Source organism: Scyliorhinus torazame, chromosome 17, assembly GCF_047496885.1.
Source record: "Scyliorhinus torazame isolate Kashiwa2021f chromosome 17, sScyTor2.1, whole genome shotgun sequence".
NCBI classification, from domain to species: domain Eukaryota; kingdom Metazoa; phylum Chordata; class Chondrichthyes; order Carcharhiniformes; family Scyliorhinidae; genus Scyliorhinus; species Scyliorhinus torazame.
This window is the reverse complement of record NC_092723.1, coordinates 102199061-102226458: the sequence shown is the minus strand read 5'-3', so window position 1 is coordinate 102226458 and position 27398 is coordinate 102199061. Positions and strand designations below refer to the sequence as shown.

Sequence of the window (27398 nt, the reverse complement as noted above, 5' to 3'; positions counted from 1 at the left end):
GTTCCCTCCGGGTGCTCCGGTTTTCTCGCATGGTCCAAAGATCTGCAGGTTAGGTGGATTGGCCACGCTAAATTGCCTCTTAGTGTCCAAAGGTTGAGTGGGGTTACGGGGATGGGGCAGGGAAGTGGGCCGAAGTAGGGTGCTCTTTCAGAGGATCAGTGCAGACCCAATGGGTCGAATAGCCTCCTTCTGCATTGTAGAGATTCTATTCTATGCTAATTGTAAAGCTATTTGCTAGGATGTTAATGTAGTTAATTCTGTGTTTAAAATAAAGTTTGTTTTAACAAAAAAGATACCTGTTGGCCAGAGTCATCACTCCTGGGGTGAAGTATCCTTTCCTCACAGTTTTATAAATAATAAAAAAAGTGCCTTGTCCGATATCCTAACAAATTTGGGGTCTGGTCCAGGATCCTAACAGTTATTCTAAGATGACTGGATCAATTCAGATACAGTTAATCATTACAAATTAACCTGACTTTCTGCTTCTATGTAAACCCTTAACAAGCATCTATAGTTTTTCCCAGCTGTCAAACCTCACCATTGCAGCTCAAACAATGACAGATATTCAAATGTTCTTGTTACGTGAGGGACACAAGAAGCAGTGGAGGCATATTGATAAGATGGTGGCCCATGGAACTCAATGTCACTAAGTGTGAATTGGTATGTTTTGGTAAACAAATGGTAATAATTATCCCTCACATGAGGGGAGGCTGGGTGAAAAGCAGATGTGTTTGGTACAAAAAGGGAAAATGCTGGACAATCTGAGCAGGTCTGACTCCATCTGTGGAGAGAGAACAGAGCTAACGTTTTGAGTCTGGATGACTCTTTGTCAAAGCAAATGGTTTGGCAATTCAGTTTCAGAAGCAGCAGCTTAGGTGGCAAGGAGTGTAGAATATAAAAGTCAAAATGCAATGATGAATATAAATAACTATTACATTTTACGTACTGAATAGAGTTTAGGGTGCCAAAGAATGTTGAGTTTGGAGTGCAGGGCAGGTGGTGGCGTAGTGGTATTGTCACTGGACTAGTGATTCAGAGACACAGGATAATACTCTGGGGACACGGTTCCGAATCCCACCATGGCAGATGATGAAATTGAATCCAATAAATATCTGTAATTAATAGTCTATTGACCATTATTGTTTGTCGTAAAAACAAAAACAAGCTAGTTCACTAATATCCTTTAGAGAAGGAAATCTGCAGTCCTCATCTGGTCTGGCCTACACTTCAGATCCACAGCAATGTGGTTGACGCTTAAATGCCCTCTGAAATGGCCTAGCAAGACTCTCAGTTGCATCAAACCTCTCCTAATGCCACATGGGTGTACCTACACCACATGGACTGCAGCTGTTCAAGAAGGCAGCTCACCACCACCTTCTCAAGGGCAATTTGGGATGGGTAACAAATTCTGGCCTAGCCAGTGAACCCACATCCCGTAAAAATGAATTGAAAAACCTAGAAAGTGCAAATACAAAGAAATCAAACAGGTTGTGAGACTCTGGGCGCACTGCAAGAGTTGGTTATTGAAGTAGGGGCTGGATTTCCATTATCGAGGCAGGTAGCTCCATCCGGGAAATTTCCCGATTCTATAGAACTGTCTCCATGGAAACAACCTCTGCATGCACGATTTTTGCTCGAGGGAGGCGGAAGAGGGATCACGTTAGGCCCAGTGACCCTGGAAGCCGATCAGAGGTGACCACAGAAGCAGACGAGTGCCAAGGCAGCCAGGTTAGAAGGCTTGCCTGAGACTCTGGACTAGCTGTATAACAGGCTGGCAGGTCTTCTGACCCTCCCTCTCCCCACCCATCATTATGTCCCCTTGTCCTGATCCTTCCATGTGACCTCCAAGCCACCTCTTACCCCAATGTCACCTCCATATCCCCTCATACACCCAATGCCATTTCCATTCCCCCTTATTCCCTGATACCACCTCTTGGCCCCTTCATACCCCTATACCACCTCGATAGCCACTGATCCAGTAACCAATACGGGCAGACCTCAAAAGCCATGTGATGTAAAAAAACCTCGAACAACCTAAGTGAGCCCTCTCTCATGAAAGCCATTCAAAAATGTTTAATCCCTCAAGTGGCCAATCTGTTGTAAAAACACACAAACTTTTATTCATTAACTGTATTAAAGACAAATAATCCTTTAATAGCCTCTTAAAACCTTGAAAATTTGATATTATTGGGGGCTGAGTTTAGAGGTTTTGGAGCTTTTGAAATATAGTCAAACAAGCATAATGGGCTCAGCTGTAATAACAACTCTTTGGAAATGTCAACAATGAAACTATAGGAACAGATAGCTAATGGTTTGTTCTAAGCTATGCCAGATGGCCTGTCAATTAATGCACTACAGCAGTTGTATTTTCTTTACTCCAACTGAATGCTGAAGTCTATTTTTTTCAGTTTTGAATGGCTAAATCATTGTAGACTTAAGCAGACCTTATCCACCCTTCAAGAGCATTAATGCCTCCCCATAAATGTGTGCCTCCCACACTGCATGCTAAGGTTCTGGCAATAGACAAAATGGGTCCTGTTTGAATGCAGCAATAATTTTAGATAGCTCGCTGAGTTTTGGTTTCCTGTCGGTGTGACTGACACTCTGCCCCCTTTCCCCGAGCAGCAAAAAAAAAAGATCTGCCAGAAATGGGGACTGGACTTCGACATCGGTGTTGGGTCTGCCATTTTTACAGGTCTCCGGAGGTGTCCAGACAATTTCCAACAATGCAACATTTTCTTAGTATTACACTGCAATGTCAGTCCACATTAGGTGTTCAAATCATAGTGAGGGTGTGAATCCTCAATCTTTAGCTAGGTCATTATCAACCACCTGAACTAAACCGATATAGCTGGCAGCTATACAGCTGTAACAATATATTAACATAGCTCATTATAACATACCAACCGTTAGTCACTTACATAGAACCATATAACAGCACAGAAAGAGGCTATTCAGCTCATCAGAGCTGTGCTAGCTCTGGCTAGACCTCAGCTTCCCTACTCCCTGCCAACTCCTCCCCCCTCCCCCATTCCCCGACAACTCCCCCTCCCTCCCCCCCCCACCCCCTATTCCCTGACAACTACCCCTCTCCCCCCCCAACCCCCGCTAACTCTCCCCCCTTCCCCCATCACCCACCAAGTCATGTAAACTTGTCCCACTTCAAGGACATGTCCAAATTGCCTTTTAAAATATTTTCCTATGGAATCTGATTCCAACAACCATTTCCGGTAATACATTTCAAATCTCAACAAGCCACCTCTGTGTGAAGATATTCCTCATATCTTCTGTAGGTTTTTTGTCAATTATTTTAAATCTGTGACCACTTGCCAGGGGAAATAGATTCTCTCTACCTGCTTAATGAAAAACCCTTCACTATTTTGAATTCCTCCATTGGATCTTCTCCTAACCTTCTCTGCTCTAAGGAGAACAATGCTAGCATCTACATGACTAAACTTCCTAATTGTCATAATAACAATCTTTATTAGTGTCACAAGTAGGCTTACATTAACACTGCAAAGAGGTTACTGTGAAAATCCTCCAGTTGCCATCGTCCGGCGCCTGTTCGGGTCCACAGAGGGAGAATTAAGGATGTCCAAAGCACCTGACAAGTACGTCTTTCGGGACTTGTAAGAGGAAACCGGAGCACCAAGGGGAAACCTACGCAGACACGGGGAGAACGTGCAGACTCCGCACAGACAGTGACCCAAGGCGGGAATTGAACCCGGTTTGTTGGTGCTGTGAAGCAACTGTGCTAACCACTGTGCTACCGTGCTGCCCACACAGGACTTACGGTGTGGGAACGATATATTCCCCATGTCCCTTGCGGAATATGTGCTTCCCCGCTAAGGGGGAAATGAAATTAATATTGAATATAAAGTCAGACAGTTCGGGACTGGCTGTCTCAGACCTCATTGGGTACAATCAGGAGCAGTGTATCTTCAACCTTTAAATTAACCTTTGTTTCTTTTGTTACAACTCAGTGTGGGCTTGCCGTGTCTTCATAAAACCAATCCCGTGGCATCATTCTGGTAAAGCTCCTTTGTGAGAGCTAAAGATTGGAATCTATTCACATTTATGCATCTATAGTCGACATCTAGCCAAAATTACCTCGGTTCTGGTAATGAGGTGCCCACAGCCGTTTGCTGTTACCCTTAGCGCACTGTACATACTCCTGTTAACAATAGTGACTGCGATATGTCCAAGCTCGCCTTTCCTCATCTGGTTCAGCGTGTGATACAGTTCTGCTTTTGCAGTACCTCGTCCATTGGAGCAAAAAGCCAGTCCCACTCCCTCCTCGTCCGATTCACCTTTGACAGACAAGCAAATAATATTTAATAATAACTGTTGCAAGAAATGGAAAGATGTCAAGGACAGTGGAGCAACAAGGTGATTGGAAAATTGTGAAACAAAATGCAGGAGCTTTTTTTTCAAATTATTCATTTTCTGGGATGTGAGTGTCACTGGCAGGCTCAATGTCTATTGTCCATCTTCTAATTTACCTCATTTAAATTTGTGCGGTCTGTGAGGTGTAGGTACACCCGGACTTCTTATTCACCCTTTCTGTTGCAGTTTGATACAACTGAATGGTTTGCAGGCCATTTCCGAAGGCAGTTAAAGGCCAATAACCTTGCTGTAGGTCTGGAGTCACATGTAGGACAGGCCAAGGAATGTTGGCAGATTTCCTTCCCTGAAGGATGTTCGTGAACCAGATGCATTTTTAATAACAATCTGGTAGTTTCATGATGATTTTCAACGGGAATTTTATTCAATATTTAGGAATGAATTAAATTTAAACTCCCTCCCTGGGAATCATGGGATTTTAACTCCTGCCATGCCAACATGGCAGAGGAAGGAGAGAGAACATCTCACCCCTTCTCCAGGACTTGTCATTTTCCTAGGGACCGGGCCATAGAAGTGAGAGGGATCGCAGCAGACAAGCACACAGCTGTCAGGCAAAAAAAAGCAACACATGCCAACGGTACAAAAACAACTTACACCCCCACCCCCCACATCGAACCTGCATCTGTGGAAAGGCGCTTGGTGAGCCAACCACTAGGCGGTGGCACCGACATGGAGCACAGCAGAGGAGGGAGAGAAAGTGAAAACCACCTCCCCTTCTCCAGCACTGACAACGCCTCGTTCCAACGACCCCCAGGCCATAAGAGGTAGGAGAGGCTGCAAGCGGTGAAAAAAATAAACCGCAGTTACATGGTATCCATCGTACAATTCCTCCCCTTCCCCACAAACAGGCCAAATGCAGAAAAGGAAAACAAGGAACACCAGCAATCCGTAACGGGAGCAGCAGATGGCTACTGAACATAAAAAGTCACCGGCAGTCCATTAAAGTGTCCCGATGCAGACTCAAGGCTGCACAGTCAAGTCGGACTGTCATCCCTCCTCTCCTGTAGTATCAGCATCAGATCTTCCATCACCACCGTGTCTGATGACCGTGTCACAGGAACACGGGGGCATTAACAGATGACCCACAAGTCCAGAACTGAACACACAGTCAACGCACAAAATAGGCCATTAAAAACGCCCAGACTGCTTGAGCAAGTCCTCCTATATTCTCAGCCCGCCAAAATCTGCCCCTCGCCGTACTCCAGGTAAAAGAGACCGAAAGGCCTTCTTTCCTCCTTCTCTTCATCCAACAAGCAGCAAGTTTAAGCGGAAGAGGCAGCAGGCAAGCAGAAAAGGCAAACAGCAAACAAACTCTCAGCTACAGTAACTTCCAGGCATTTGCAGCTAAGCAGCAGCAAACACAATCTGCAGCTGTGAAGAACTCTCACAACTAACAAGGCTAATTCATCGTTTGAAATAGCCTCCAGCTGTGAAGCTAGAGGCTGTTAACAGTGAAAGGAAGTGAGAGCACTTAACTGCGATTTATGTGGTCAAAAGCTGTCAACCACAGCTAGATATTTATAACCATTTAGGATAGTTTCACAGCTGGGTACTTGAGATTCACTCAAGGATGAAGGGAAATGAAGTTAAACAATCCAGACAACTGGATGTATGCAAGCAGTCACTCGCAGCCTAGTGAAACCAATTTGCCAATGATGTGAATGAAAGCCTTGCAGATCAAAGACCTGAGGGTGTTTGAACCCAACTGATGTGGTCTTTGCTTTCTAGGAATTACAGGTGCTGCTTTCTCTTCCTGAGCCAGCAGGTATGGGGCACAGGTGAGCTTTAAATAGAAAGTGATTTTTATAATAGAATTTGCTGTGCAGAAGGATGTCAATTGGCCCATCGATTCTGCACCAGCCGTTGGAAAGAACACCCTACCCAAGTCCACACCTCCACCCTATTCCCGTAACCCCACCATACCTAAAGCAATTATTTTTTCACTGACGCTGTCTAGACTGCTCTCTTGCTTCAAGGCAGGGATCTCTGTAATGGAGGGGCCTCTGATGGGGGTCACTCTCATGTGAGTTTCTGATGGGAGTCTCTCTGATGGGGGAATGTCCGGTGGGGCTCCTCTCTTATCGCGGGCTTCGGGTCTTTGTAATGGGAGTTTCTGGTGTGGGTCTCTCTCATGGGGGTGTCTCTGGTGGTGGCGTCTGGGTGGACTGGTCTTGCATTGTGAGGGTGAGGTTGGCCCGCTGATGGACTCTGAAGACAACTCTCTTAAAGAGTTACCCCCTTGGCCCACTGCAAGGTCCACCGTGTCAGGACCACGCTGGGAAATACCTGCACCAATCCCCGCCCAGGTGAATCCCACCCAGACGACCAGAGATTCAGGCGGGCTTGTACAATCTGGTGTCCAGCCTGTTAATAGGATGCAAATATGGGTCAATTTGACTCATTTGCATTCTCCTGCTGGCGGGGAGGGGGGTATTGGTGCCTGTCTCAATACCGCCGCCAGCAGGGGACCAGAGCACGGGGGTGGCGCTCTTTTGGCAATGCTGGATTTTCCGCTGCATCGGGAACTTTGCCACCAGCGGCGGAGAATCCAGTCCTCAGTCTCAGCCAAAACTGAATGCAAATAATCGGCTCACTTAACTTTTAAATTATCAATCCCAAACCCTGTTGCTGTTTTAGGCATGATAAATGACCAATTGGCATCAGAAAGTGCATTCTGCCAAGTTGGGAAAGTGAAGTTAGGGCCGCAATCAGATCAGCTATGATCTCACTGAATATCACAGCAGGCATGATGGGTTAAGTGGCCTATTCCTGCTCCTATTTCTCATGGACCTTTGTTCTTATGGATCTAGAGCTATTCCCAATCTCTGCACCATGCCACAATATATAAATGCACATTCGACATTTGGTCTCCTTCAAGCCAATGAGTTGCAGCTATCTTATAACACTTTATCAAACAGCAAAATTAACTATTGTTCAGATCTATCCATTAGTAACCCTTACCATTTGAAACACAGAAAATAGGAGCAGGAGTAGGCCATTCGGCCCCTTGAGCCTGCTCTGCCATTCAATTAGAGGCTGGTTTAGCACAGTGAGCTAAACAACTAGCTTGTAATGCAGAACAATGCCAGCAGCGCGGGTTCAATTCCCGTACCGGCCTCCCCGAACAGGCGCTGGAATGTGGCGACGAGGGGCTTTTCACAGTAACTTCATTGAAGCCTACTTGTGACAATAAGCTATTTTATTATTATAGATTAGGGGCTGGTTTAGCACACGGATAAATAGCTGTCTTTTAAAGCAGACCAAAGCAGGCCAGCAGCTCAGGTTCAATTCCTGTACCAGCCTCCCTGAACAGGTGCCGGAATATGGCGACTAGGGGCTTTTCACAGTAACTTTATTTGAAGCCTACTTGTGACAATAAGTGATTTTCATTTTCATTTCATTTCATTGATCTTCTATCCCAATGCCATTTTCCTGCACTATCACTGCATCCCTTGATTAATTCCTTTAATATCTAAAAATGTCGATCTCAGTCTTGACCATACTCAATAACTGATCTCCACAGCCATGTGCGGTAGAGAATTCCAAAGATTCCCCATCCTCTGAGTGGAGAATTTCCTCCTCATCCCAGTCCTAAATGACCTGCTCCTTACTCTGATACAGGCCAAACATTTCTAGCCATTGGGATTCTCTGTTCCTGGTGTGTCCCCCCCCATGGCCCATGGTACGGTGGCTTCAATGGAAAATCCTACTGACAAGCGGCAGGAGTAGAGAATCCTGCCGCCAGCGAGCGGCGGCTACTGAGAAACATTCTGCCAGAGAATCCAGCCCACTGCGTCCCCTGGCTCTAGAAACACCCGCCCTATCTTCCAGCCAGGGATAGCATCCTTCCACTATCTACCCCATCGAATCCGGTAAGAATTTTGTACCATTAGTGTATCCAGTGTAGTACTGCTGACATCCCTTCTCGTGTGTGCTGGCGAGTTTAACTTTCTCTCTGTGATCAAAATTTCCCTCGAGTACAATTGTTCTCCTGAGGGCAGAGGCAGTGTATGTTCCCAGGAGGCCGAGATGACTGGCTTCAGAAGCCTTCCACTGTGAACAAAGCAAAAAAATCAACGTTTCCAGTTTTTGTATTTTAATCTGGGAATCAAAAGGGCACTCAAAATTATGACAGGGTAAAATTTTAAAAATTGAACGGTTCAGTGTACAATCAGATTTTAATTTGATGCCACATCGAGCATGGACCTGGAAAATGTTACGTTACTTTAAGCATGGATGAATTTAGAAAAAAATTAAATTGCCAGATTGGACAGTCAAACATGGTCGTGATGGGAGATTTTAACTTCCCCAACATTGAATGCGACTCATGTAGTGTTGGAGGCGTAGATGGAGCAGAAGTTGTAAGGAGCATCCAGCAGAGTTTTTTAGAGCAGTATGTAAATAGTCCAATTCGGGAAGAGGCCATACTGGACCTGGTATTGGGGAATGATCCTGGCCAGGTTGTTGAAGTTTCAGTCGGTGATTACTTTGGGAATAGCAATCACAATTCCATAAGTTTTAGAATACTCATGGACAAAGACGAGAGTGGTCCTAAAGGAAGAGTGCTAAATTGGGGAAAGGCCAAGTATAACAAAATTCAGCAGGAGCTAGGGAATGTGGATTGGGAGCAGCTGTTTAAGGGTAAATCCACATTTGAAATGTGGGAGTCTTTTAAGGAAAGGTTGATTAGAGTGCAGGACAGACATGTCCCTGTGAAAATGAAGGATAGAAATGGCAAGATTAGGGAACCATGGATGACGGGTGGAATTGTGAGACTAGCTAAGATGAAAAAGGAAGCATACATAAGATCTAGGCGACTTAAAACTGATGAAGCTTTGGAGGAATATTGGGAAAGTAGGACAAATCTCAAACACGCAATAAAGAGGGCTAAAAGGAGTCAAAACGTATCTTTGGCTAACAGGGTTAAGGAAAATCCCAAAGCCCTTTATTCGTATATAAGAAGCAAGAGGGTAACTAGAGAAAGGATTGGCCCACTCAAAGACAAAAGAGGGAATTTATGCGTGGAGTCAGAGAAAATGGGTGAGATTCTTAATGAGTACTTTGCATCGATATTCACCAAGGAGAGGGACATGACGGATGTTGAGGCTAGGGATGGCTGTTTAAATACTCTAGGTCAAGTCGGCATAAGGAAGGGGGAAGTTTTGGGTATTCTAAAAGGCATTAAGGTGGACAAGTCCCCAGGTCTGGATGGGATCTATCCCAGGTTACTGAGGGAAGCGAGAAATAGCTGGGGCCTTAACAGATATCTTTGCAGCATCCTTGAGCACGGGTGAGGTCCCGGAGGACTGGAGAATTGCTAATGTTGTCCCTTTGTTTAAGAAGGGTAGCAGGGATAATCCAGGGAATTATAGACCTGTGAGCTTGACGTCACTGGTAGGCAAACTGTTGGTGAAGATACTGAGGGATAGGATCTATTCACATTTGGAAGAAAATAGACTTATCAGTGATAGGCAGCATGGTTTTGTGCAGGGAAGGCCATGTCTTACAAACCTAATAGAATTCTTTGAGGAAGTGACAAAGTTAATTGATGAGGGAAGGGCTGTACATGTCATATACATGGACTTCAGTAAGGCGTTTGATAAGGTTTCCCATGGCAGGTTGATGGAAAAAGTGAAGTCGTATGGGGTTCAGGGTGGACTAGCTTGATGGATAAAGAACTGGCTGGGCAACAGGAGACAGAGAGTAGTGGTGGACGGGAGTGTCTCAAAATGGAGAAAGGTGACTAATGGTGTTCCACAGGGATCCATGCTCGGACCACTGTTGTTTGTGATATACATAAATGATCTGGACGAAGGTATAGGTGGTCTGATTAGCAAGTTTGCAGATGATACTAAGATTGGTGGAGTTGCAGATAGCGAGGAGGACTGTCAGAGAATACAGCAAAATATAGATAGATTGGAGTTGGGCAGAGAAATGGCAGATGGAGTTCAATCCAGGCAAATGCGAAGTGATGCATTTTGGAAGATCTAATTCAAGAGCGGACTATACGGTCAATGGAAGAGCCCTGGGGAAAATTGATGTACAGAGAGATCTGGGAGGTCAGGTCCATTGTACCCTGAAGGTAACAACGCAGGTCGATAGAGTGGCCAAGAAGGTATACAGCATGCTTGCCTTCATCGGTCGGGGTACTGAGTACAAGAGTCGGCAGGTCATGTTACAGTTGTATAGGTCTTTGGTTAGGCCACATTTGGAATACCGCGTACAGCTCTGGTCGCCACATTACCAGAAGGATGTGGATCCTTTAGAGAGGGTGCAGAGGAGGTTCACCAGGATGTTGCCTGGTATGGAGGGTGCTAGCTATGAAGAAAGGTTGAGTAGGTTAGGATTGTTTTCGTTGGAAAGACGGAGGTTGAGGGGGGACCTGATTGAGGTCTACAAAATTATGAGAGGTATGGACAGGGTGGATAGCAACAAGCTTTTTCCAAGAGTGGGGGTGTCAATTCTAAGGAGTCACGATTTCAAGGTGAGAGGGGGAAAGTTTAAGGGAGATGTGCGTGGAAAGTTTTTTACACAGGGGGTGGTGGGTGCCTGGAACTCTTTGCCAGCGGAGGTGGTAGAGGCGGGCACGATAGCTTCATTTAAGATGCATCTAGACAGATATATGAACGGGTGGGGAACAGAGGGAAGTAGATGCTTGGAAAATAGAAGACAGGTTTAGATAAAGGATCTTGAACGGCGCAGGCTGGGAGGGCCGAAGAGCCTGTTCCTGTGCTGTAATTTTCTTTGTTCTTTGTTCTAATAATTCAGTGATAAAATAGTTCAATAGCTGGCATATAAACATTTGACTTAAGAGCAGGTATAGTCCATTCTGCCCCTTGAGCCCAACACTAGGCAAATGTCAAATATAGCATTTCCTTCCACAAAGTGAACTCAATTACCTCCAGATCAAGAGAATAGTTCTTCATGTCAGCCTGTCCACCATTCCTCAGCGACATTCCCATCACCATGTCATGTTTCTCATCACTGGAAAGACTGACTCGGGTTTGAGTTGACAGGACAACTTCTCCTATATTTCGTTGATGTTTTCCTGTCAGTTTGACAGACTGTAAACACAGTTGAAGCTTTTCATTACAATGTTACCTCACAAGTATTTCCTTTACGTTTTTGCCCCATTCTTTCTGTCAAATTCTCCTTTCTCATCTCCTCTTCAGAATTTTTGCCAACATCGAATCCATTTTGGAGGGACGAAGGGTGCTGGACTCTAACACCCCATTCGCTGGGTCAAAGCTGAGCCTGTAGAGTGACCATTTGACCAGTAGCGATATGAGCCAATCCCAGTACTGCCCTTTCCCTTGGTGACACAGTCCACTGCTGGATAGCTGCTGGCAATCCTGTCCTGGACATTTCCTGGAGCCTGGTCAGGATTAAATCGCAATCAGTCTGCTGGTTGCCAGTGTGGTTCCTTGCCCCTGGATGAGGAATTTCCAGCATGATTTTATCCTGCGGGACAGAAGTCTTACTTCTGATTGCAACTTAATGCTCCCCCCAAGGTGTGGACTGGACAACGGAGGGAGGGCCATATAATTGGGCAGGTAGGCTGGGGATGGTGAGCCTGTTTAACTCTTCAACACCTATCAATTAAATGTAGGGTAGGAAGAGTCGATAATGGCCTTCACACCCATAGGCCAACTGAGGCTCTTATGGGTCATCTAGGGGCATCATTCCACCACCAGTGACATTAAAACAGTGATGGGGCATGGAGGCAAACCACCAGGTAAACTCTGACGGCAGGCCTGTAGATTGATGGGCTAACCTCGACTTCGGAGACACCTTGTACCCAATGGAGGGAACTGCTGGCAGCAAGCGCCACTCCTGTGCAAGGCACCACCCTGACCTTTATGCCCACACCCTTTCTGCCCACTCATGTGCAGCCTCCCAGTCTGGGCCCCATGAACCCACCCCATTTACTGCATTCTGGAGCTCCAGCGATGATCATCCTTGGACATACTGGAGTACCAGCAGCGGCACCATTTGGTCCCCACTGCAGTGACTGGACAGCTACTGATCGATCAGATTGGCCAGCAGCTCTCTAGGGTGGGATGTCCTGCCAGATGGAGTCAGCAGTTGGGGGCGAGGGGGACAGGATTGAGATCGGGTGGTGGAAGTTGCTATCCGAACCAATTAAGGCTGCTCCAAGTGTATTATTGCTCGGGGTGTAAGGTTTCTGGTTGTCATGATGTTGTTGGGGATGGGGGCCAACTAACCGTTCCCCTCATAAAATCCACCCTGTTAACTCAGCTCAGGTTGCAGATTGAACCAGAGATGACGGTGGTTTCTGTTAGTCATAGCTTAACCAGCTGAAAAACCTCTTTGGTAACACACCGGCCCTTGCTCTTGGTTCTCAGTTTTTCAGATTGATCCCACAATTTAAATTTTAAAATGACCAATCGATGTCCTAACGTTTCAGATTGTAGGTGGGACGGCTTCAATGGGAAATCCCATTGACAAGGGATGGGGGTAGAGAATCCCGCCGCCAGGGAACGACACCCCAAAATGCTCCGTCCTCGCTGGCAGCGGTAGCAGGACGGAATCATAACGGAGAATCCCGGCCAGTTGATAGCTAAAATAATACAAAATAATTCCTACATTTGACATGTTACAGAAGGCCACTTTGAGGTAATGGTTGAGCTGGCCATGGTAATCTGTCTGGATACTTCCAAGAATGTCCTGCCTCCCACAAGATGACTGGATAACATTTGTGAAAGTGGCAGCAATCCTGACATTATCTGGTCTCGTCGGTCTGTTATTCTGTAGAAAGTGGAAAACAAATGAGAAAGGGCAGTGTTCCATTACGATTTATCTATAAAATATCCTCTTGCAGTTTCTTTCTGAGGGATTGCTGCGGAGTAAAGTACAGATTAGATCTGGAGCATTGCACATTCCTGCCTTATCTTTGAGATACAAGAGGAGGTGCCCATGAAACGGGTCACAAAATAACCAAAGCCGCAGCTACGTATGACAAATATCATTGGCGGCTGACTCCAAAACTGCTTGGCTGTAAAGCCAAGTCAGCCATTAATATATTACTGTGGTGACTACATAAAACATAAATGTTTTAAGACATAAATGAGGAAATTATAGAATATTAAAATAATCACGACAAGTTTAATGAGGGTGAAATTTGTGGTGGCTGTTAGTGTACTGCTTGCCCAGTTTAGACTCCACCTGATGTCCCTTTCCATTTACTTCATGCTTAATATGGACTATTTGCGTGCTATCGTCTATTTAACGCGACTTCCTGAGATGGAACTCACTTCAAAAAGCTATAGACCTATAAATAATCATGTGATGCCATGAAATCACTCCTTATTACATTATTAATGTTATTCCAATCCTGAAAGCCTGGATATTTTCCATTCGTTGGCAGAATTATATTTTTAATGGCAACTTTCAATGCAAAATGCTTGATGTGTATAACTGTGATGTAAAATTAAGCTCAAGTTGTAAAGTAGAGGGCTTAATTTACATGAGGAATACTGACACTGCATTACACTTTTACAACAGGTTAACAGATTAGCTTTTTGAAATCCTTATCTTTACCTGATATTCAAAGCTTTGGTTGATCATCTTGTCATCCCAGTGCAGTTCCACACTCTCAGTAAAAGACTTTGGAGTATATCTGCTCGATCCACAGACGTGCAGAGACTGTATCAGAAGCAAAGGCTGCAGCTGGATAAACACAACAATGCTTCAGCCATGCACGGAATTACCTCTGTTACTGTCATAAAACCCAACTATTATTGTACAATGTTCCCACCTCATTACTTTAGTTACTATTCACCATCATTCTACCGTTTTGTTCACCAGATTAATGAGGAAATGAACAGGAAGATGTGACGTTCTTAGGACAGAACCAGAGACATTCAGAATTAGAATGGCACCTGCTGTTAAACACGGGGCCTTCTTTATCATTATACTCTCCATTAGACTCCCTCTGCTGGTACATATGCATATGGTAGTCTCAAGTGGACAAAATATACAATACGATTTTCATTACAGTACAGAAGATGTTTTCATTGTCCTGTGTTTCTGGCATTGCAGTTACCTGTTATTAAGTCTTTGTATACTTCCTCCCACCCCCCTCTAATGTCTTTCTCTTCCAATTTGATTTGTATTATTTCTTTTGTTGTTCCTTTAAAAAAATTATTTTCTTAGTTGGATGTGGCTTTAAGAAATGTGATTTTAAAAATCTTGAATAGCGATAGAAATATTGTTGGTTAACTGCTGCAGTGCGGCACATTTTTGGAAATACAGCTCACTTCCCTAACATGGGAAATGCGAAAGAGAAAAAGAGAGTCCTGTTTCTGTTAACTATTATACAAGCCATTAATATAATTGTGGATGGGGCATACCTGGCCTGAGGAAAAGTCCACACATGTGTCCCACGCTGTCAAATTACTTTCTAATTTGCATTCCAATGTAAATTTAAGATCAATGGGTTGGCCTCCATTCCAGGCAACATGGGCCTTGAGATTAAACAAATGTTACTCAGACTTCATATTGTTCTAACATATATGAGATTACAATGTACATCAAATATAGTTGCTGTTCCAAGTTATTATTCAATATTTATTACCAAAACCTGTGCTTAATTTTCTTTTTAAAAAAAAATCTTTATTCAGATTTTTCAACAAATTTTCAACAACCCCCCCCCCCCCCAACAAAAAGAAACAAGAACACAACAATCAGAAATTGTATATTGGATTCCCCCATATACAATAACCCCCCATATATCATTTAGAAACACAAATAGGGAAAAAAAAACCACCTTCACCCAAACGCTGGTTTAGCACACTGGGCTAAATCGCTGGCTTTTAAAGCAGACCAAGGCAGGCCAGCAGCACGGGTCAATTCCCGTACCAGCCTCCCCGAACAGGCGCCGGAATGTGGCGACTAGGGGCTTTTCACAGTAACTTCATTGAAGCCTACTCGTGACAATAAGCGATTTTCATTCATTTCAAAAGAACCCCCCTCTTTCCCTCCCCCCCCACCCCGCCCTTGGGCTGCTGCTCCTAATGCTCCGCGAGATAGTCTAGCAACGGTTGCCACCGCCTGGAGAACCCTTGCACAGACACTCGCAAGGCAAACGTTATGCTTTCCAGCTTGATGAACCCTGCCATGTCATTGATCCAAGCTTCCACACTAGGGGGCTTCGCATCTTTCCATAGTAGCAAAATCCTCCGCCGGGCTACCAGGGACGCAAAGGCCAGAATACCGGCCTCTTTCGCCTCCTGCACTCCCGGCTCGTCCGATACCCCAAATAATGCCAATCCCCAGCTCGGCTTGACCCGGGCGTTCACCACCTTGGACATAGTCCTCGCAAACCCCCTCCAAAACCCGACCAGAGCATATGGACGTGATTTTCTGGGCTCCCCGAGCACCTCCCACATCTGTCCTCCACCCCAAAGAACCTACTCAACCTCACCCCTGTCATATGTGCTCTGTGAGTAACTTTGAACTGTATTAGGCTGAGCCTGGCGTAAGAGGAGGAAGAATTAACCCTACTCAGGGCATCAGCCCACAGACCCTCATCTATCTCCTCCCAAAGCTCCTCCTCCCACTTGCCCAATAACTCCTCCACCGAGGCCTCCTCCTCTTCCTTCAGCTCCTGGTAAATCGCCGAAACCATGTCTTCTCCAACCCACACACCCGAAATCACCCTGTCCTGAATCCCACGTGCCAGAAGTAGCGGGAATTCCCTCACCTGCCGCCTCACAAATGCCCTCACTTGCATGTACCTGAAAGCGTTTCCCGGGAGGTAACTTCTCCTCCAGCGCCCCTAGGCTCGCAAACGTCCCATTGATGAACAGGTGCCCCATTCTTCTAATCCCTACCCGATGCCAGCTCCGAAACCCCCCATCCATCCTTCCCGGGACGAACTGATGATTCTCCCGAATCGGGGACCCAACCGAGGCTCCCACCTCGCCCCTGTGTCGCCTCCACTGCCCCCAGATCTTCAGCGTCGCCGCCACCACCTGACTTGTGGTGTACCTTGCCGGCGAGAGCGGCAGCGGTGCCGTCACCCGCGCCCTCAAGCTCGTGCCCACACAGGACGCCATCTCTAGCCTCTTCCACGCCGCCCCCTCTCCCTCCATTACCCACTTACGGATCATCGCCACATTTGCTGCCCAATAATAGCCACACAAATTCGGCAGCGCCAGCCCCCCCCTGTCCCTGCTTCGCTCCAGAAACACCCTCTTCACCCGAGAGGTCTTACTCGCCCAGACAAATCCCATGATGCTCCCGTTTGAAAAAGGCCTTGGGGATCATAATGGGAAGGCACTGGAACACAAAGAGAAACCTCGGAAGGACGGTCATTTTGACCGACTGCACCCTACCCACTAGTGAGAGTGGCAGCATATCCCATCTTTTAAAATCCTCCTCCATCTGCTCCATCAACCATATCAAATTGAGCTTGTGCAGGGCCCCCAAACTCCTAGCTACTTGGATCCCTAGGTACCGAAAGCTCCTTTCCACCCCCTTCAGCGGTAGCTCGCCTATCCCCCTTCCCTAATCTCCTGAATGCAGCAATAAGAGCTCACTCTTCCCGACGTTGAGTTTATACCCCGAATAGTCCCCCAAACTCCCTAAGGATCCGCATGACCTCCGCCATCCCCTCCACTGGATCCGCCACATACAACGACACACGGTGTTCCTCGCCCCCCCGGACTAGTCCCCTCCATTTCCTGGACTCCCTCAGTGCCATGGCCAACGGCTCAATTGCCAGTGCAAACAACAAGGGGGATAAGGGGCACCCTTGCCTCGTCCCTCGGTACAGCCGAAAGTACTCCGACCTCCGCCGGTTTGTAGCCACACTCGCCACCGGGGCTCTATATAGCAGCCTGATCAACTGATGAACCTCTCCCCGAACCCAGACCTCCGCAACACTTCCCAAAGATACTCCCACTCCACCCGATCAAAGGCCTTCTCCGCGTCCATAGCTGCCACTACCTCCGCTTCCTCCTCCACCGAGGGCATCATAGTCACATTGAGGAGCCTCCGCACATTTGTGTTTAGCTGCCTACCCTTCACAAATCTCGTGTGGTCCTCATGAATTAACCCCGGGACACAGTCCTCAATTCTCGTAGCCAGCACCTTTGCCAGCAACTTAGTGTCAACATTGAGGAGCGAGATCGGTCTATACGACCCACATTGCAATGGATCCTTGTCCCGCTTCAAGATCAAAGAAATCAGCACCCTGGACATTGTTGGGGGCAAGGTCCCCCCCCCCTCCCTCGCCTTATTAAAAGTCCTCACTAGCAACAGGCCCAGCAGGTCCACATATTTCCTGTAGAATTCAACCGGGAACCCATCCGGCCCCGGAGCCTTCCCGCCTGCATGCTCCCCAATCCTTTAACCAGCTCCTCCAGCCCAATTGGCGCCCCCAAACCAGCCACCTCCTCCTCCTCTACCCTCGGGAACCTCAACTGATCTATGAATCGTCACATCCCCTCCTCCCCCACTGGGGCTCAGACCTGTACAGGTCCCCATACAAGTCCCTAAATACCTTGTTTATTCTCACCGCTCTCTGCACTGTATTCCCCCCTCTAACCCCAACTCCACCAATCTCCCTCGCTGCCTCCCTCTTACGAAGCTGGTGTGCCAGCATCCGACTCGCCTTCTCCCCATACTCATACATCGCCTCCTGCGCTTTCCTCCACTGTGCCTCTGCTTTCCCCGTGGTCAACAGGTAGAATTCCATCTGGAGGTTCCGTCGCTCCCTAAGTAACCCCTCCTCGGGGGCCTCTGCATACCTCCTGTCTACCCTTAGAATCTCCCCCACCAACCTCTCCCTCCCCTCTCTCTTCTCCCTGTGGGCCCTAATGGAGATTAGCTCTCCCCTGACCACCGCCTTCAGCGCCTCCCAGACTACCCCCACCTGCGCCTCCCCATTGTCGTTGGCCTCCAAATATCTTTCAATGTACCCCGCACCCGCCCGCACACCTCCTCATCTGCCAACAGTCCCACATCAAGGTGCCACAGTGGGCGCTGGTCCCTCTCCTCCCCAACTCCAGCTCCACCCAATGCGGGGCGTGGTCCGAGATGGCTATGGCCCAATATTCCGTTCCCTCCACTTTCGGGATTAGCGCCCTACTCAAAATGAAAAAATCTATCTGGTTCATAAACCCCCTGAGCACCTTGGCCGCAGCCGGCCTCTTACCCGTCCTGGACCTAGAACGGTCCAGTGCTGGGTCCAGCACCGTGTTGAAGTCCTCCTCCATTATCAAGCTTCCTACCTCCAGATCCGGAATCCGAACTAGCATGTGTTTCATAAATCCGGCATCATCCCAGTTCAGGGCGTATACATTCACCAGTACCACCCGCACCCCCTGCAACCTACCACTCACCATCACATATCGACCTCCATTATCCACTACAATATTCAGTGCCTCGAACGACACCTGCTTTCCCACCAGTATTGCAACCCCTCTGTTCTTCGCATCCAGCCCTGAATGAAAGGCCTGCCCTACCCATCCCTTTCTCAGCCAAACCTGATCTGCCACCTTCAGATGTGTCTCCTGGAGCATAACCACATCTGCCTTCAGTCCCTTTAAGTGCACGAACACCCGGGCCCTCTTGACCGGCCCGTTCAGGCCCCTCACATTCCAAGTTATCAGCCGGATCAGGGGGCTACTCCCCCCCCCGCCCCCCCCGCCGACTAGCAATCTCCTTTTCTAGGCCAGCCACGTGCCCGCGCCTCCCGCACCCTCCAGTCCCCCAGGCGGCGGACCCCCGCCCCGACTACCTCTCCTACTTCCAGCTCCCTTTTGGCCAATGCAGCAGCAACCCTGTTCCCCCGCTCCCCCCTCCAGATCCTCATCTAGCCATTTTGCTCCCCCCATGACACTCCCGTAAGTCAGCTGACTCCTGCTGACCCCGGCCTCTCCCGCCATTCCATCAACCCCCCAGTGTGAGAATCCCCACACCCCTTGGCAGCCAGTGTGCACTCCTCTCCAGCACCGCCCTACCCCCCGACCCCACCCCCATCCTTCCCTAACGTGGGAAAAAGCCCACGCTTTCCTGAGACGGCCCCGTCCCGTCTAGCGCAGCTCCTTTTTGCGGCCTTACCCCAACCACCCATCCTCGGGCCTCCACCCCCCCTCTTCTTCCGTGGGGCCCTGCCCCTCCAACACCGACGCCCACACTCTCCCACAGCCCCCACATCAAATCCATTCACCCATCCCCACCCAGCACTCAAACACAAAGAACATTTCCCAAACGCGGTAAACACAGTAAACATCCCCCCACAACAAACCCTCAATTTGAGTCCAACTTTTCAGTCTGTATAAAGTTCCATGCCTCATCAGGCATTTCAAAATAGTGGTGCCGATCTTGGAACGTGACCCATAATCGCGCTGGCTGCAGCATCCCGAACGTCACCCCCTTCCGATGGAGCATCGCCTTAGCACGGTTGAAACCAGCTCTCTTCTTAGCCACCTCCGCACTCCAGTCCTGATAAATTTGGATCTCGGTGTTCTCCCACCAGCTGCTCCGCTTTTTTATTGGCCCATCTCAGGACACACCCTGTCCACAAAGCGGTGGATCCTCACCACTACAGCCCTTGGCGGTTTGTTGGCTTTGGGTCTCCTTGTCAGGACCCGATAAGCCCCACCCAACTCCAGGGGCCTCGGGAAAGCTCCCGCGCCCATCAGCGAATTGAGCATCGTGCTCATATATGCCCCGGCATCGGGCCCCTCCACTCCTTCAGGGAGACCCAGAATCCGAAGATTCTTCCTCCTCGACCTATTCTCCAGGTCCTCGAATTTGTCCGCCCATTTCTTGTGCAGTGCCTCATGCGCCTCCACCTTCACCGCCAGGCCCAAGATCTTGTCCTCGTTCTCCTAAGCTTTTTGCCGCACCTCCCGGATCGCCGCCCCTTGGGCCTTCTGGGTCTCCACAAGCTTCTCAATCGCCGCCTTCATTGGCGACAGCATTTCTGTCTTCAGCTCCTCAAAGCAGCGTTTAAGAAACTCCTGCTGCTCCTGCGACCACGCTGCTTGGTCTCCACCCACCGCCATCTTGCCTTTCCTCCCTCGCACTTTTCGCTGCACCAGGACCACTTTTTTAGCCGCTCCACTCCTGGTCCAATCCATATAATGTCGGGGGGACCTTGCTGTCACATTCCCACACTGGAAGCCGTTGAACAATTGCCATTGGGGCCCCTCTGAAAAGCCCAAAGTCCGTTCCTGGCGGGAGGTGCCGAACGTGCGACCCACCTCGGCATAGCCGCAACCGGAAGTCCCTGTGCTTAATTTGAATCAGTTTGATTTCAGACCTGGGTGGGTGATAATGTAGGGCCAGGTACACAGTGCTGACTTGCAAATTTGTCAAAAATTAAAAGTAAAACCCGAAACGGTTTCAGAATAGGATCTAAACTGGACCAGCCTTCTCCCTAGACAACAGGAAACATGGGCCAGAAAAGATTGACGGTAAGTACAGAACAAAACCATTTTCAAACAGGAATATCTGCATCAATAGCAGATAAAATGATAGTGACGCTGATGGGGGCAGCATCTCTTGGGAAACAAAGTTTGGACTGAGTGAGCTCAGGCGATATTTTTACAGCTGACTTCAACAGCCCGTTATACTTCCTGCCTTATTATCATGCAGAGTGACATTAGAAAGATCAGCAGCTCAAAAGTCAGACACATAACATCCTGACCAATCTGTCATTTTTCAAGGGCATTTAGCAATCCGATTTCACATTACACAGTACCATCACACTGCCATCTTTAGAATTCACAAGGTAGAAAAGATGCACGGATCAATCTTTCAGCAGAGGAATGACTTTGCGCTGGTTTCTCAATGTGGCAGGGTCTACGCTCCTCTGGTGAAAATGCCAGGGTTGGGCTTGTCCCCCATACCCCAACAGATTTGATAGCAAGGATCTAGGGGAGGAAGCCTGCCTCTGGGAGCTGTTGGCCAACCAGATGGCCGGCAGCTTTCCAGTCTCAGCAGTGCCATTGGCACCGGAGGCCACTGCTGGGACTGCAGCTAGAGCCAGTCATGGAGCCAGTATTGAAGCTAAGTGAGGTGGGATCTTGCTGGAGTCAGGCTGGCCGGGTCCAACGAAAGGAGGAAAAGAGTGGACAGACCAAGGGGGAAGCTGGAGGAGGGGGGGGGGGGGGGGCATTAAACCCCAGTGCCAGCAGGATGAGACCCTTAAGTAGACTCCAGACAGTTTTCTGCTGCTGGTTTAATAATGGCAGGGGAATGGGCAGGTGGATAGGCCCCAGGCAGGGTGCCCCATGGCTTTTACAGGACTTTCCAGAGGGTCATCAAATCTAGTCCGATCTTTAGAAATGATCCTAAAATGTAATTAACTATTGATATATTTGTACTGAACTGCAAACAGGTGAGCCATCTTTTAGTAACTGAATTAAATAGCTCTTTTTGAAGTGAAGTGTTTGAATCTGAACCTTGAATATTATGTGGGATGTAATAATGTTAAGATAAATAGTTCTCTTTTGGGTTACACATAAAACACATTGCACACTTTTTATTCCTTGTCACAGGATCTCACTGTGCAGTGAAATGTTTGTGCTGAGTCAGGCTCTGCTCCAATAATTATTTTCTTTTGGCCTCTCTGACACAACGTGTTATAATTATATTCTGTAAAACAATCTTCAATGAAGTAATACAAATAAGTTCATCAGATTTTAAAGGCTGGCTTGAAAGACTTAGGTTGCTCTTGGCAACATGCCTGCTGAGACTTTTCCAATCAGGCAAAAGTTCAAAAGATTTTACACATTTCCACTATACTTCATGTAGAAATAAACTATCAGATGGTCTAGTTGGGAGAGGGTTGGGGGTGGGGGGTGGGGGGGGGGGGGGGGAAGAGGGGGGAGGCTGCTCAGAAACTGTTGACAAGAGTCTTCCTTTCTCAGAGTTAAAAGATTAATGCCCAGAACAGACAGGACAAAGCCCTTAATCCATCTTCTTCTTTGCTCCGAAAATCAATTCAAATTCAAATTGAATCCAATTAATGGTCCTTACAAGAGAGACAAACTAGGTCCAAACAGAGAAGGCAGGCATCACATCTGATCTCGGGCCTGATCCTCCACTTGATCTTAGTCTCAGTGCATTGCTTGGTGTTTTAAGCCATTAGCAGTGGTTTCTCATAGGCCTTCTCTTTCGTCAGCAAAAGACAAATGGTTAAGAAGGGATGGTGGGGAATGCATTACATTTTAAAAATCAGTGAACACTCTCCCCTTTTCCCTCTCTGGTTCATTATTCCAACCTTTTGATTGTATTTCTGTTCTTTTCTTTCAGAAAGACACTGTAGTTCGAACTTTTTCAAGGCGAGTTGGAATGGATGTTGAAGATTGGCTCTGCTTTCCAGCCGATCATTATCCAAGTTCAAAGAGGCTAAAAAAAACATCTGTTCAAAGGGAACAAGTATACATTTTACTTTTATCACTGCCCATTAAAAAGCTCAATAAATATTCCAATTCCAACCGACACATTAAAGCACATTTCACTTCCATTCTTGATGCCTGATTTGCACATGCACCAAAATTCCGACCTGGGGCGAAATTCTCCCGAAACGGCGCTATGTCCGCCGACTGGCGCCCGAAACGGCGCCAATCAGACGGGCATCGCGCCGCCCCAAAGGTGCGGAATGCTCCGCATCTTTGGGGGCCGAGCCCCAACATTGAGGGGCTAGGCCGGCGCCGGAGGAATTTCCGCTCCCCTGCTGGCGGAAACGGCCTTTGTTGCCCCACCAGCTGGCGCGGAAATGACATCCCCGGGCGGCGCTTGCGCGGGGTCTCTTCCGCCTCCGCCATGGTGGAGACCGTGGCGGAGGCGGAAGGGAAAGAGTGCCCCCACGACACAGGCCCGCCCGCGGATCGGAGGGCCCCGATTGCGGGCCAGGCCACCGTGGGGGCTCCCCCCGGGGCCAGATCGCCCCACGCCCCCCCCAGGACCCCGGAGCCCGCCCGCGCCGCCTTGTCCCGCCGTTCAAAAGGTGGTTTAATCCACGCCGGCGGGACAGGCAATTTATCGGCGGGACTTCGGCCCATCCGGGCCGGAGAATCGAGCGGGAGGGCCCGCCAACTGGCGCGGTGCGATTCCCGCCCCCACCGAATCTCCGGTGCCGGAGACTTCGGCAACCGGCGGGGGCGGGATTCACGCCAGCCCCCGGCGATTCTCCGACCTGGCGGGGGGGTCAGAGAATGACGCCCCAGATCTTTAAGTTACCTCTTGAATGGGATTAAATGCAGAAGTAGGATTACTGCTAAAAGTCATGGTAAATGACAGGGAGAAGCAGCTTCCAAATTCCAGTTGGGCCCGGTTCAATCTTTCCCAAAGTCGTTGAGGTGGGTACATTTTTGACAGTTTGAGGGTGTATCTGGTTATCAGTAGCTTATAGAGAATTGTTGAATATGGGCAGGTGATGTTGTAGTGGTGTTGTCACTGGATCAGTAATCCAGAGATCCAGAGGAAATGCTTTGGGGACCTGGGTTCGAATCCCACCGTGCCAGATGGTGAAATTTGAAATCAATAAAACTAAGCAATTCAAAGAACAATACAGCACAGGACAGGCCCTTCGGAGCTCCCAAGCCTGCGCCGATCACATGTCCTATCTAGACCAAATGCCTGTATCCTTCTATACCCCGTCTGTTTATGTGTCTACCCAGATAAGTCTTAAAGGCCGCTAATGTATCTGCCTGAACCACCTCACTTGGCAGTGCATTCCAGGCCACCACCACACTCTATGTAAAGAACATCCCCCCTCACCTTGAACTTGTGCCCCTTTGTAATTGCCATTTCCGTCCTGGGAAAAAGCCTCCAAATGTTCACCCTATCTATACCCCGAATAATTTTATAAACTTCTATCAGGTTGCCCCTCAGCCTTCGTCTCTCGAGGGAGAACAATCCTAGTTTATTCAACTGTAGAAAATGTATGTCCGGTTTTGGACACGTTTCGCAGGGTTTTTCTCAGCAGCTGCAGTGTCGTGAATCACCCCCCTATTCAATGGCACTCTGCCATTTATTTGTTTTCAGGGAGTTTCTCTCCAGTGAGGCCATACTTGAGTCAGTTCCTGCTGGGCTTAAATACTCCTTGCTGATCGGGGCTGAATCGGGTGACACGCGATCAGCCCAGCGTGGAGCCTGGATCCGTGCCAGGCGGATCTGGTTGCCCCAAACCCCCTGCACCCCCCCCCCACACTAAAATGTGAGAAGGCCCCCAGGAATACTCTCTCATCCCTTCCCCTTCCACCTGATAAGACCACCCCACTGCACCGATCCCTGGCAGTGCCAGCCTGGCACCCGGACATGCTTGGACTGCCAGCCTGGCACTCTGGCAGTGCCTCTGCTGCCTGGCAGTAATAGAATGGGAAATTGGGACCAGGTTCCTCTAGTACACCAGTCACTGAAAGCAAACATGCAGGTATAGCGAGCAGGTAGGAAGGCAAATGGTATGTTGACCTTCATGGCAAGAGGACGTGAGTACAGGAGCAAGGATGTCTTACTGCAGATGTACAGGGCCTTGGAGAGACCACACCTGGAGCAGTGTGTGTAGTATTGGTCTCCTTATTCAAGAAAGAATGTACTTGCCATGGAGGGAGTGCAGAGAAAAATCACAAAACTGATCCCTGGGATGGCAGGATTGTCGTATGAGGAGATATTGGGTCGACTGTGCCTGAATTCACTGGAGTTTAAAAGAATGAGAGAGAATCTAATTGAAACGTATAAAATTCTGACAGGGCTGGACAGACTGGATGCAGGGATGTTGTTTCCTCTGGTTGGCGGGTGGGGGTGTGGAGGGGGTGGAGACGAGTCTGGAACAAGGGATCACAATCTCAGAATACATGGTAGACCATTTAGGACAGAGATGGTGAACCTGTGGAATTCTCTACCACATATTTGAGAAGGAAATAGATAGATTTCTAGACTCTAAAGGGGTCAAGGCATATGGGGTGTGCACAGGAGTGTGGTGTTGAGATAGAGGATCAGCCATGGTCATGTTGAATGGTGCAGCAGGCTCGAAGCAGCCCGTTAAATGCACCCAAAAGCGGACTTTAACATTTGTCCGCTGAAACGCGCCCAATATATCGCAAAGTCACTGTTTCCAGCTTAGTGTCAGTCACAATAAAGTATCCATATTTAACGAGCAAACCTGATCCTTGTTGTCCCAGTGAATTACAATATCATCCTGGTGCCTAAAGAGTGAATGCGAAAGGCTCATCCTGAGCTGTGATCGCTGAGGTAATGGGATGGCAAACGGATGGGAAAAGGTCACTACAAAAAAATAACAAAGTCTCGTTAATCTTGTTCAAAATGCAGAATATAAATTATTTTGCTAAAGATATATGAAAAAGTTGTAATAATTCTGCTGCACTAATGAGCAAATAGTTCAGGTTGGAGCATCAAAATTTTCAATTTCATATGAGTTTTCCAAGTCTCCCAAATTAGATTTTACCACGGGTTTCATGTCGTCCAAATATCTTTGGGAAAGATCCACTGTAGCTTCCTAACAATCTCAGTTCTTTGTCTTCCCAGGTGGCATTGTGACGGAGCATGGACGTTCGGCCAATCTTCTGATAAACTGTGTTACAGACCAATTGTTTAGGAATGGTTTTCAACTGTCAAGGTGAAAGAAATACAGGTCATTAAAATGTTAATCGTGTACCTACTATTATTGGAAAGGAATAGGTGTGCCCATCATGACGCAGTTATCAAAAAACAAAGTTCTTTGCTCAAATTAAGAGGCTGAGTAACATGCTGAGGGGCGGCATGGTGGCACAGTGGTTAGCACTGCTGCCTCAGTGCCAGGGACCCGGGTTCAATTCCAGCCTCAGGTGACTGTCTGTATGGTGTATGCACTTTCTCCCCGTGCCTGTGTGGGTTTCCGGTTTCCTCCCACAGTTCAAAGGTGTGCAGGTTAGGTGGATTGGCCATGCTGAATTGCCCCTTAGTGTCCAAAAGGTGAGGTCGGGTTACTGGGTTGCAGGGGTAGGGTGGAGCCTGTTCCCAGATAGGGTGCTCTTTCAGAGAGTCGGTGCAGACTCGATGGACTGAATGGCCTCTTTCTGCTCTGTCGGGATTCTGTGAGTGAAATGTCATTAATCCACTCTCAGTGGATCTGAATTTACTGGAAAGGACCTGTCTCTGAGGACATGACACACACATTTTCGAAAAAAAGATATGCGAGGAGGACTGCTGGCAAACAGCAGGAGGGTTATGTTTTTAAAACATTTTCCTGTGAAATATTGATGCTCAGCCAATCACAATGTACATTGTAACATCTCTTACCAAGCCCCATAACCCATGGAAATCAAAACTCTGAAAATTCAACTGTGTGGTGAGCAACCACGGGGCAGAATGGCTGAAGAACAACAAGGACAATCATAACCCCACCCTAAGGTGGGCCGTTTGTCCAGGTTGCTTACAATAGTTCCTGACTAACAATACAGGGAAGGATAGATGCATTGGCGCACCTCACCTAGATGGCGAGCAGTAAGTTAAAAATGAAACAAGTTCAATGGCTTAACGCTGCACAAGAGGAGCCCTGAATGCCACTGCGAAGTTATAGGACAGGACATGATGGACAACTACAACCGCCCTCCCTAACAGCACTGTGCGTGTACCTACACCTCATGGATTGCAGCGGTTCAAAAAGGCAGCTCACTGCCATCTTCTCAAGGGCAATTAGGGATGGACAATAAATGTTGGCAAACCAGCGAAGTCTACATTCCTTGAATGAATAAGAAAAATACATCCAAAATTAAAAGCTATATTGCTGGCACAGAGAAATCGTTCCATACATAGGGTGGAATTTTCTGGCCATTCCCACTGGCAGGATCTTCCAGTCCCACCGGTGGTCTCCAGCGGCAGGACTGGAAGATCTGGTCAATGATGAGCTGCCTCTGCCACGGCCAAACACACCACTGCGAAGGAAGGGGGGAGGTGGTTGGAAAATCTTGCCTACAGACCGAGCTTTTGTAGTCCTTCAATGAACCTTT

General features: G+C 47.9%; 1 protein-coding gene across 1 annotated transcript in view; it reads right to left on the bottom strand.

Annotated features, from left to right (window-relative positions):
* LOC140394025 (uncharacterized) overlaps positions 1-27398 on the bottom strand; it is a 654493-nt gene that overhangs the window by 129305 nt on the left and 497790 nt on the right. The window contains exons 54-62 of the mRNA XM_072480809.1: positions 25856-26018; positions 25553-25674; positions 22667-22807; positions 14778-14891; positions 13966-14094; positions 13012-13173; positions 11304-11468; positions 8292-8457; positions 4111-4310 (exon numbers count right to left, since the gene is read on the bottom strand). Coding sequence (XP_072336910.1) covers positions 4111-4310; positions 8292-8457; positions 11304-11468; positions 13012-13173; positions 13966-14094; positions 14778-14891; positions 22667-22807; positions 25553-25674; positions 25856-26018 — 1362 coding nt within the window. The remainder of the gene's footprint in view (positions 1-4110; positions 4311-8291; positions 8458-11303; positions 11469-13011; positions 13174-13965; positions 14095-14777; positions 14892-22666; positions 22808-25552; positions 25675-25855; positions 26019-27398) is intronic.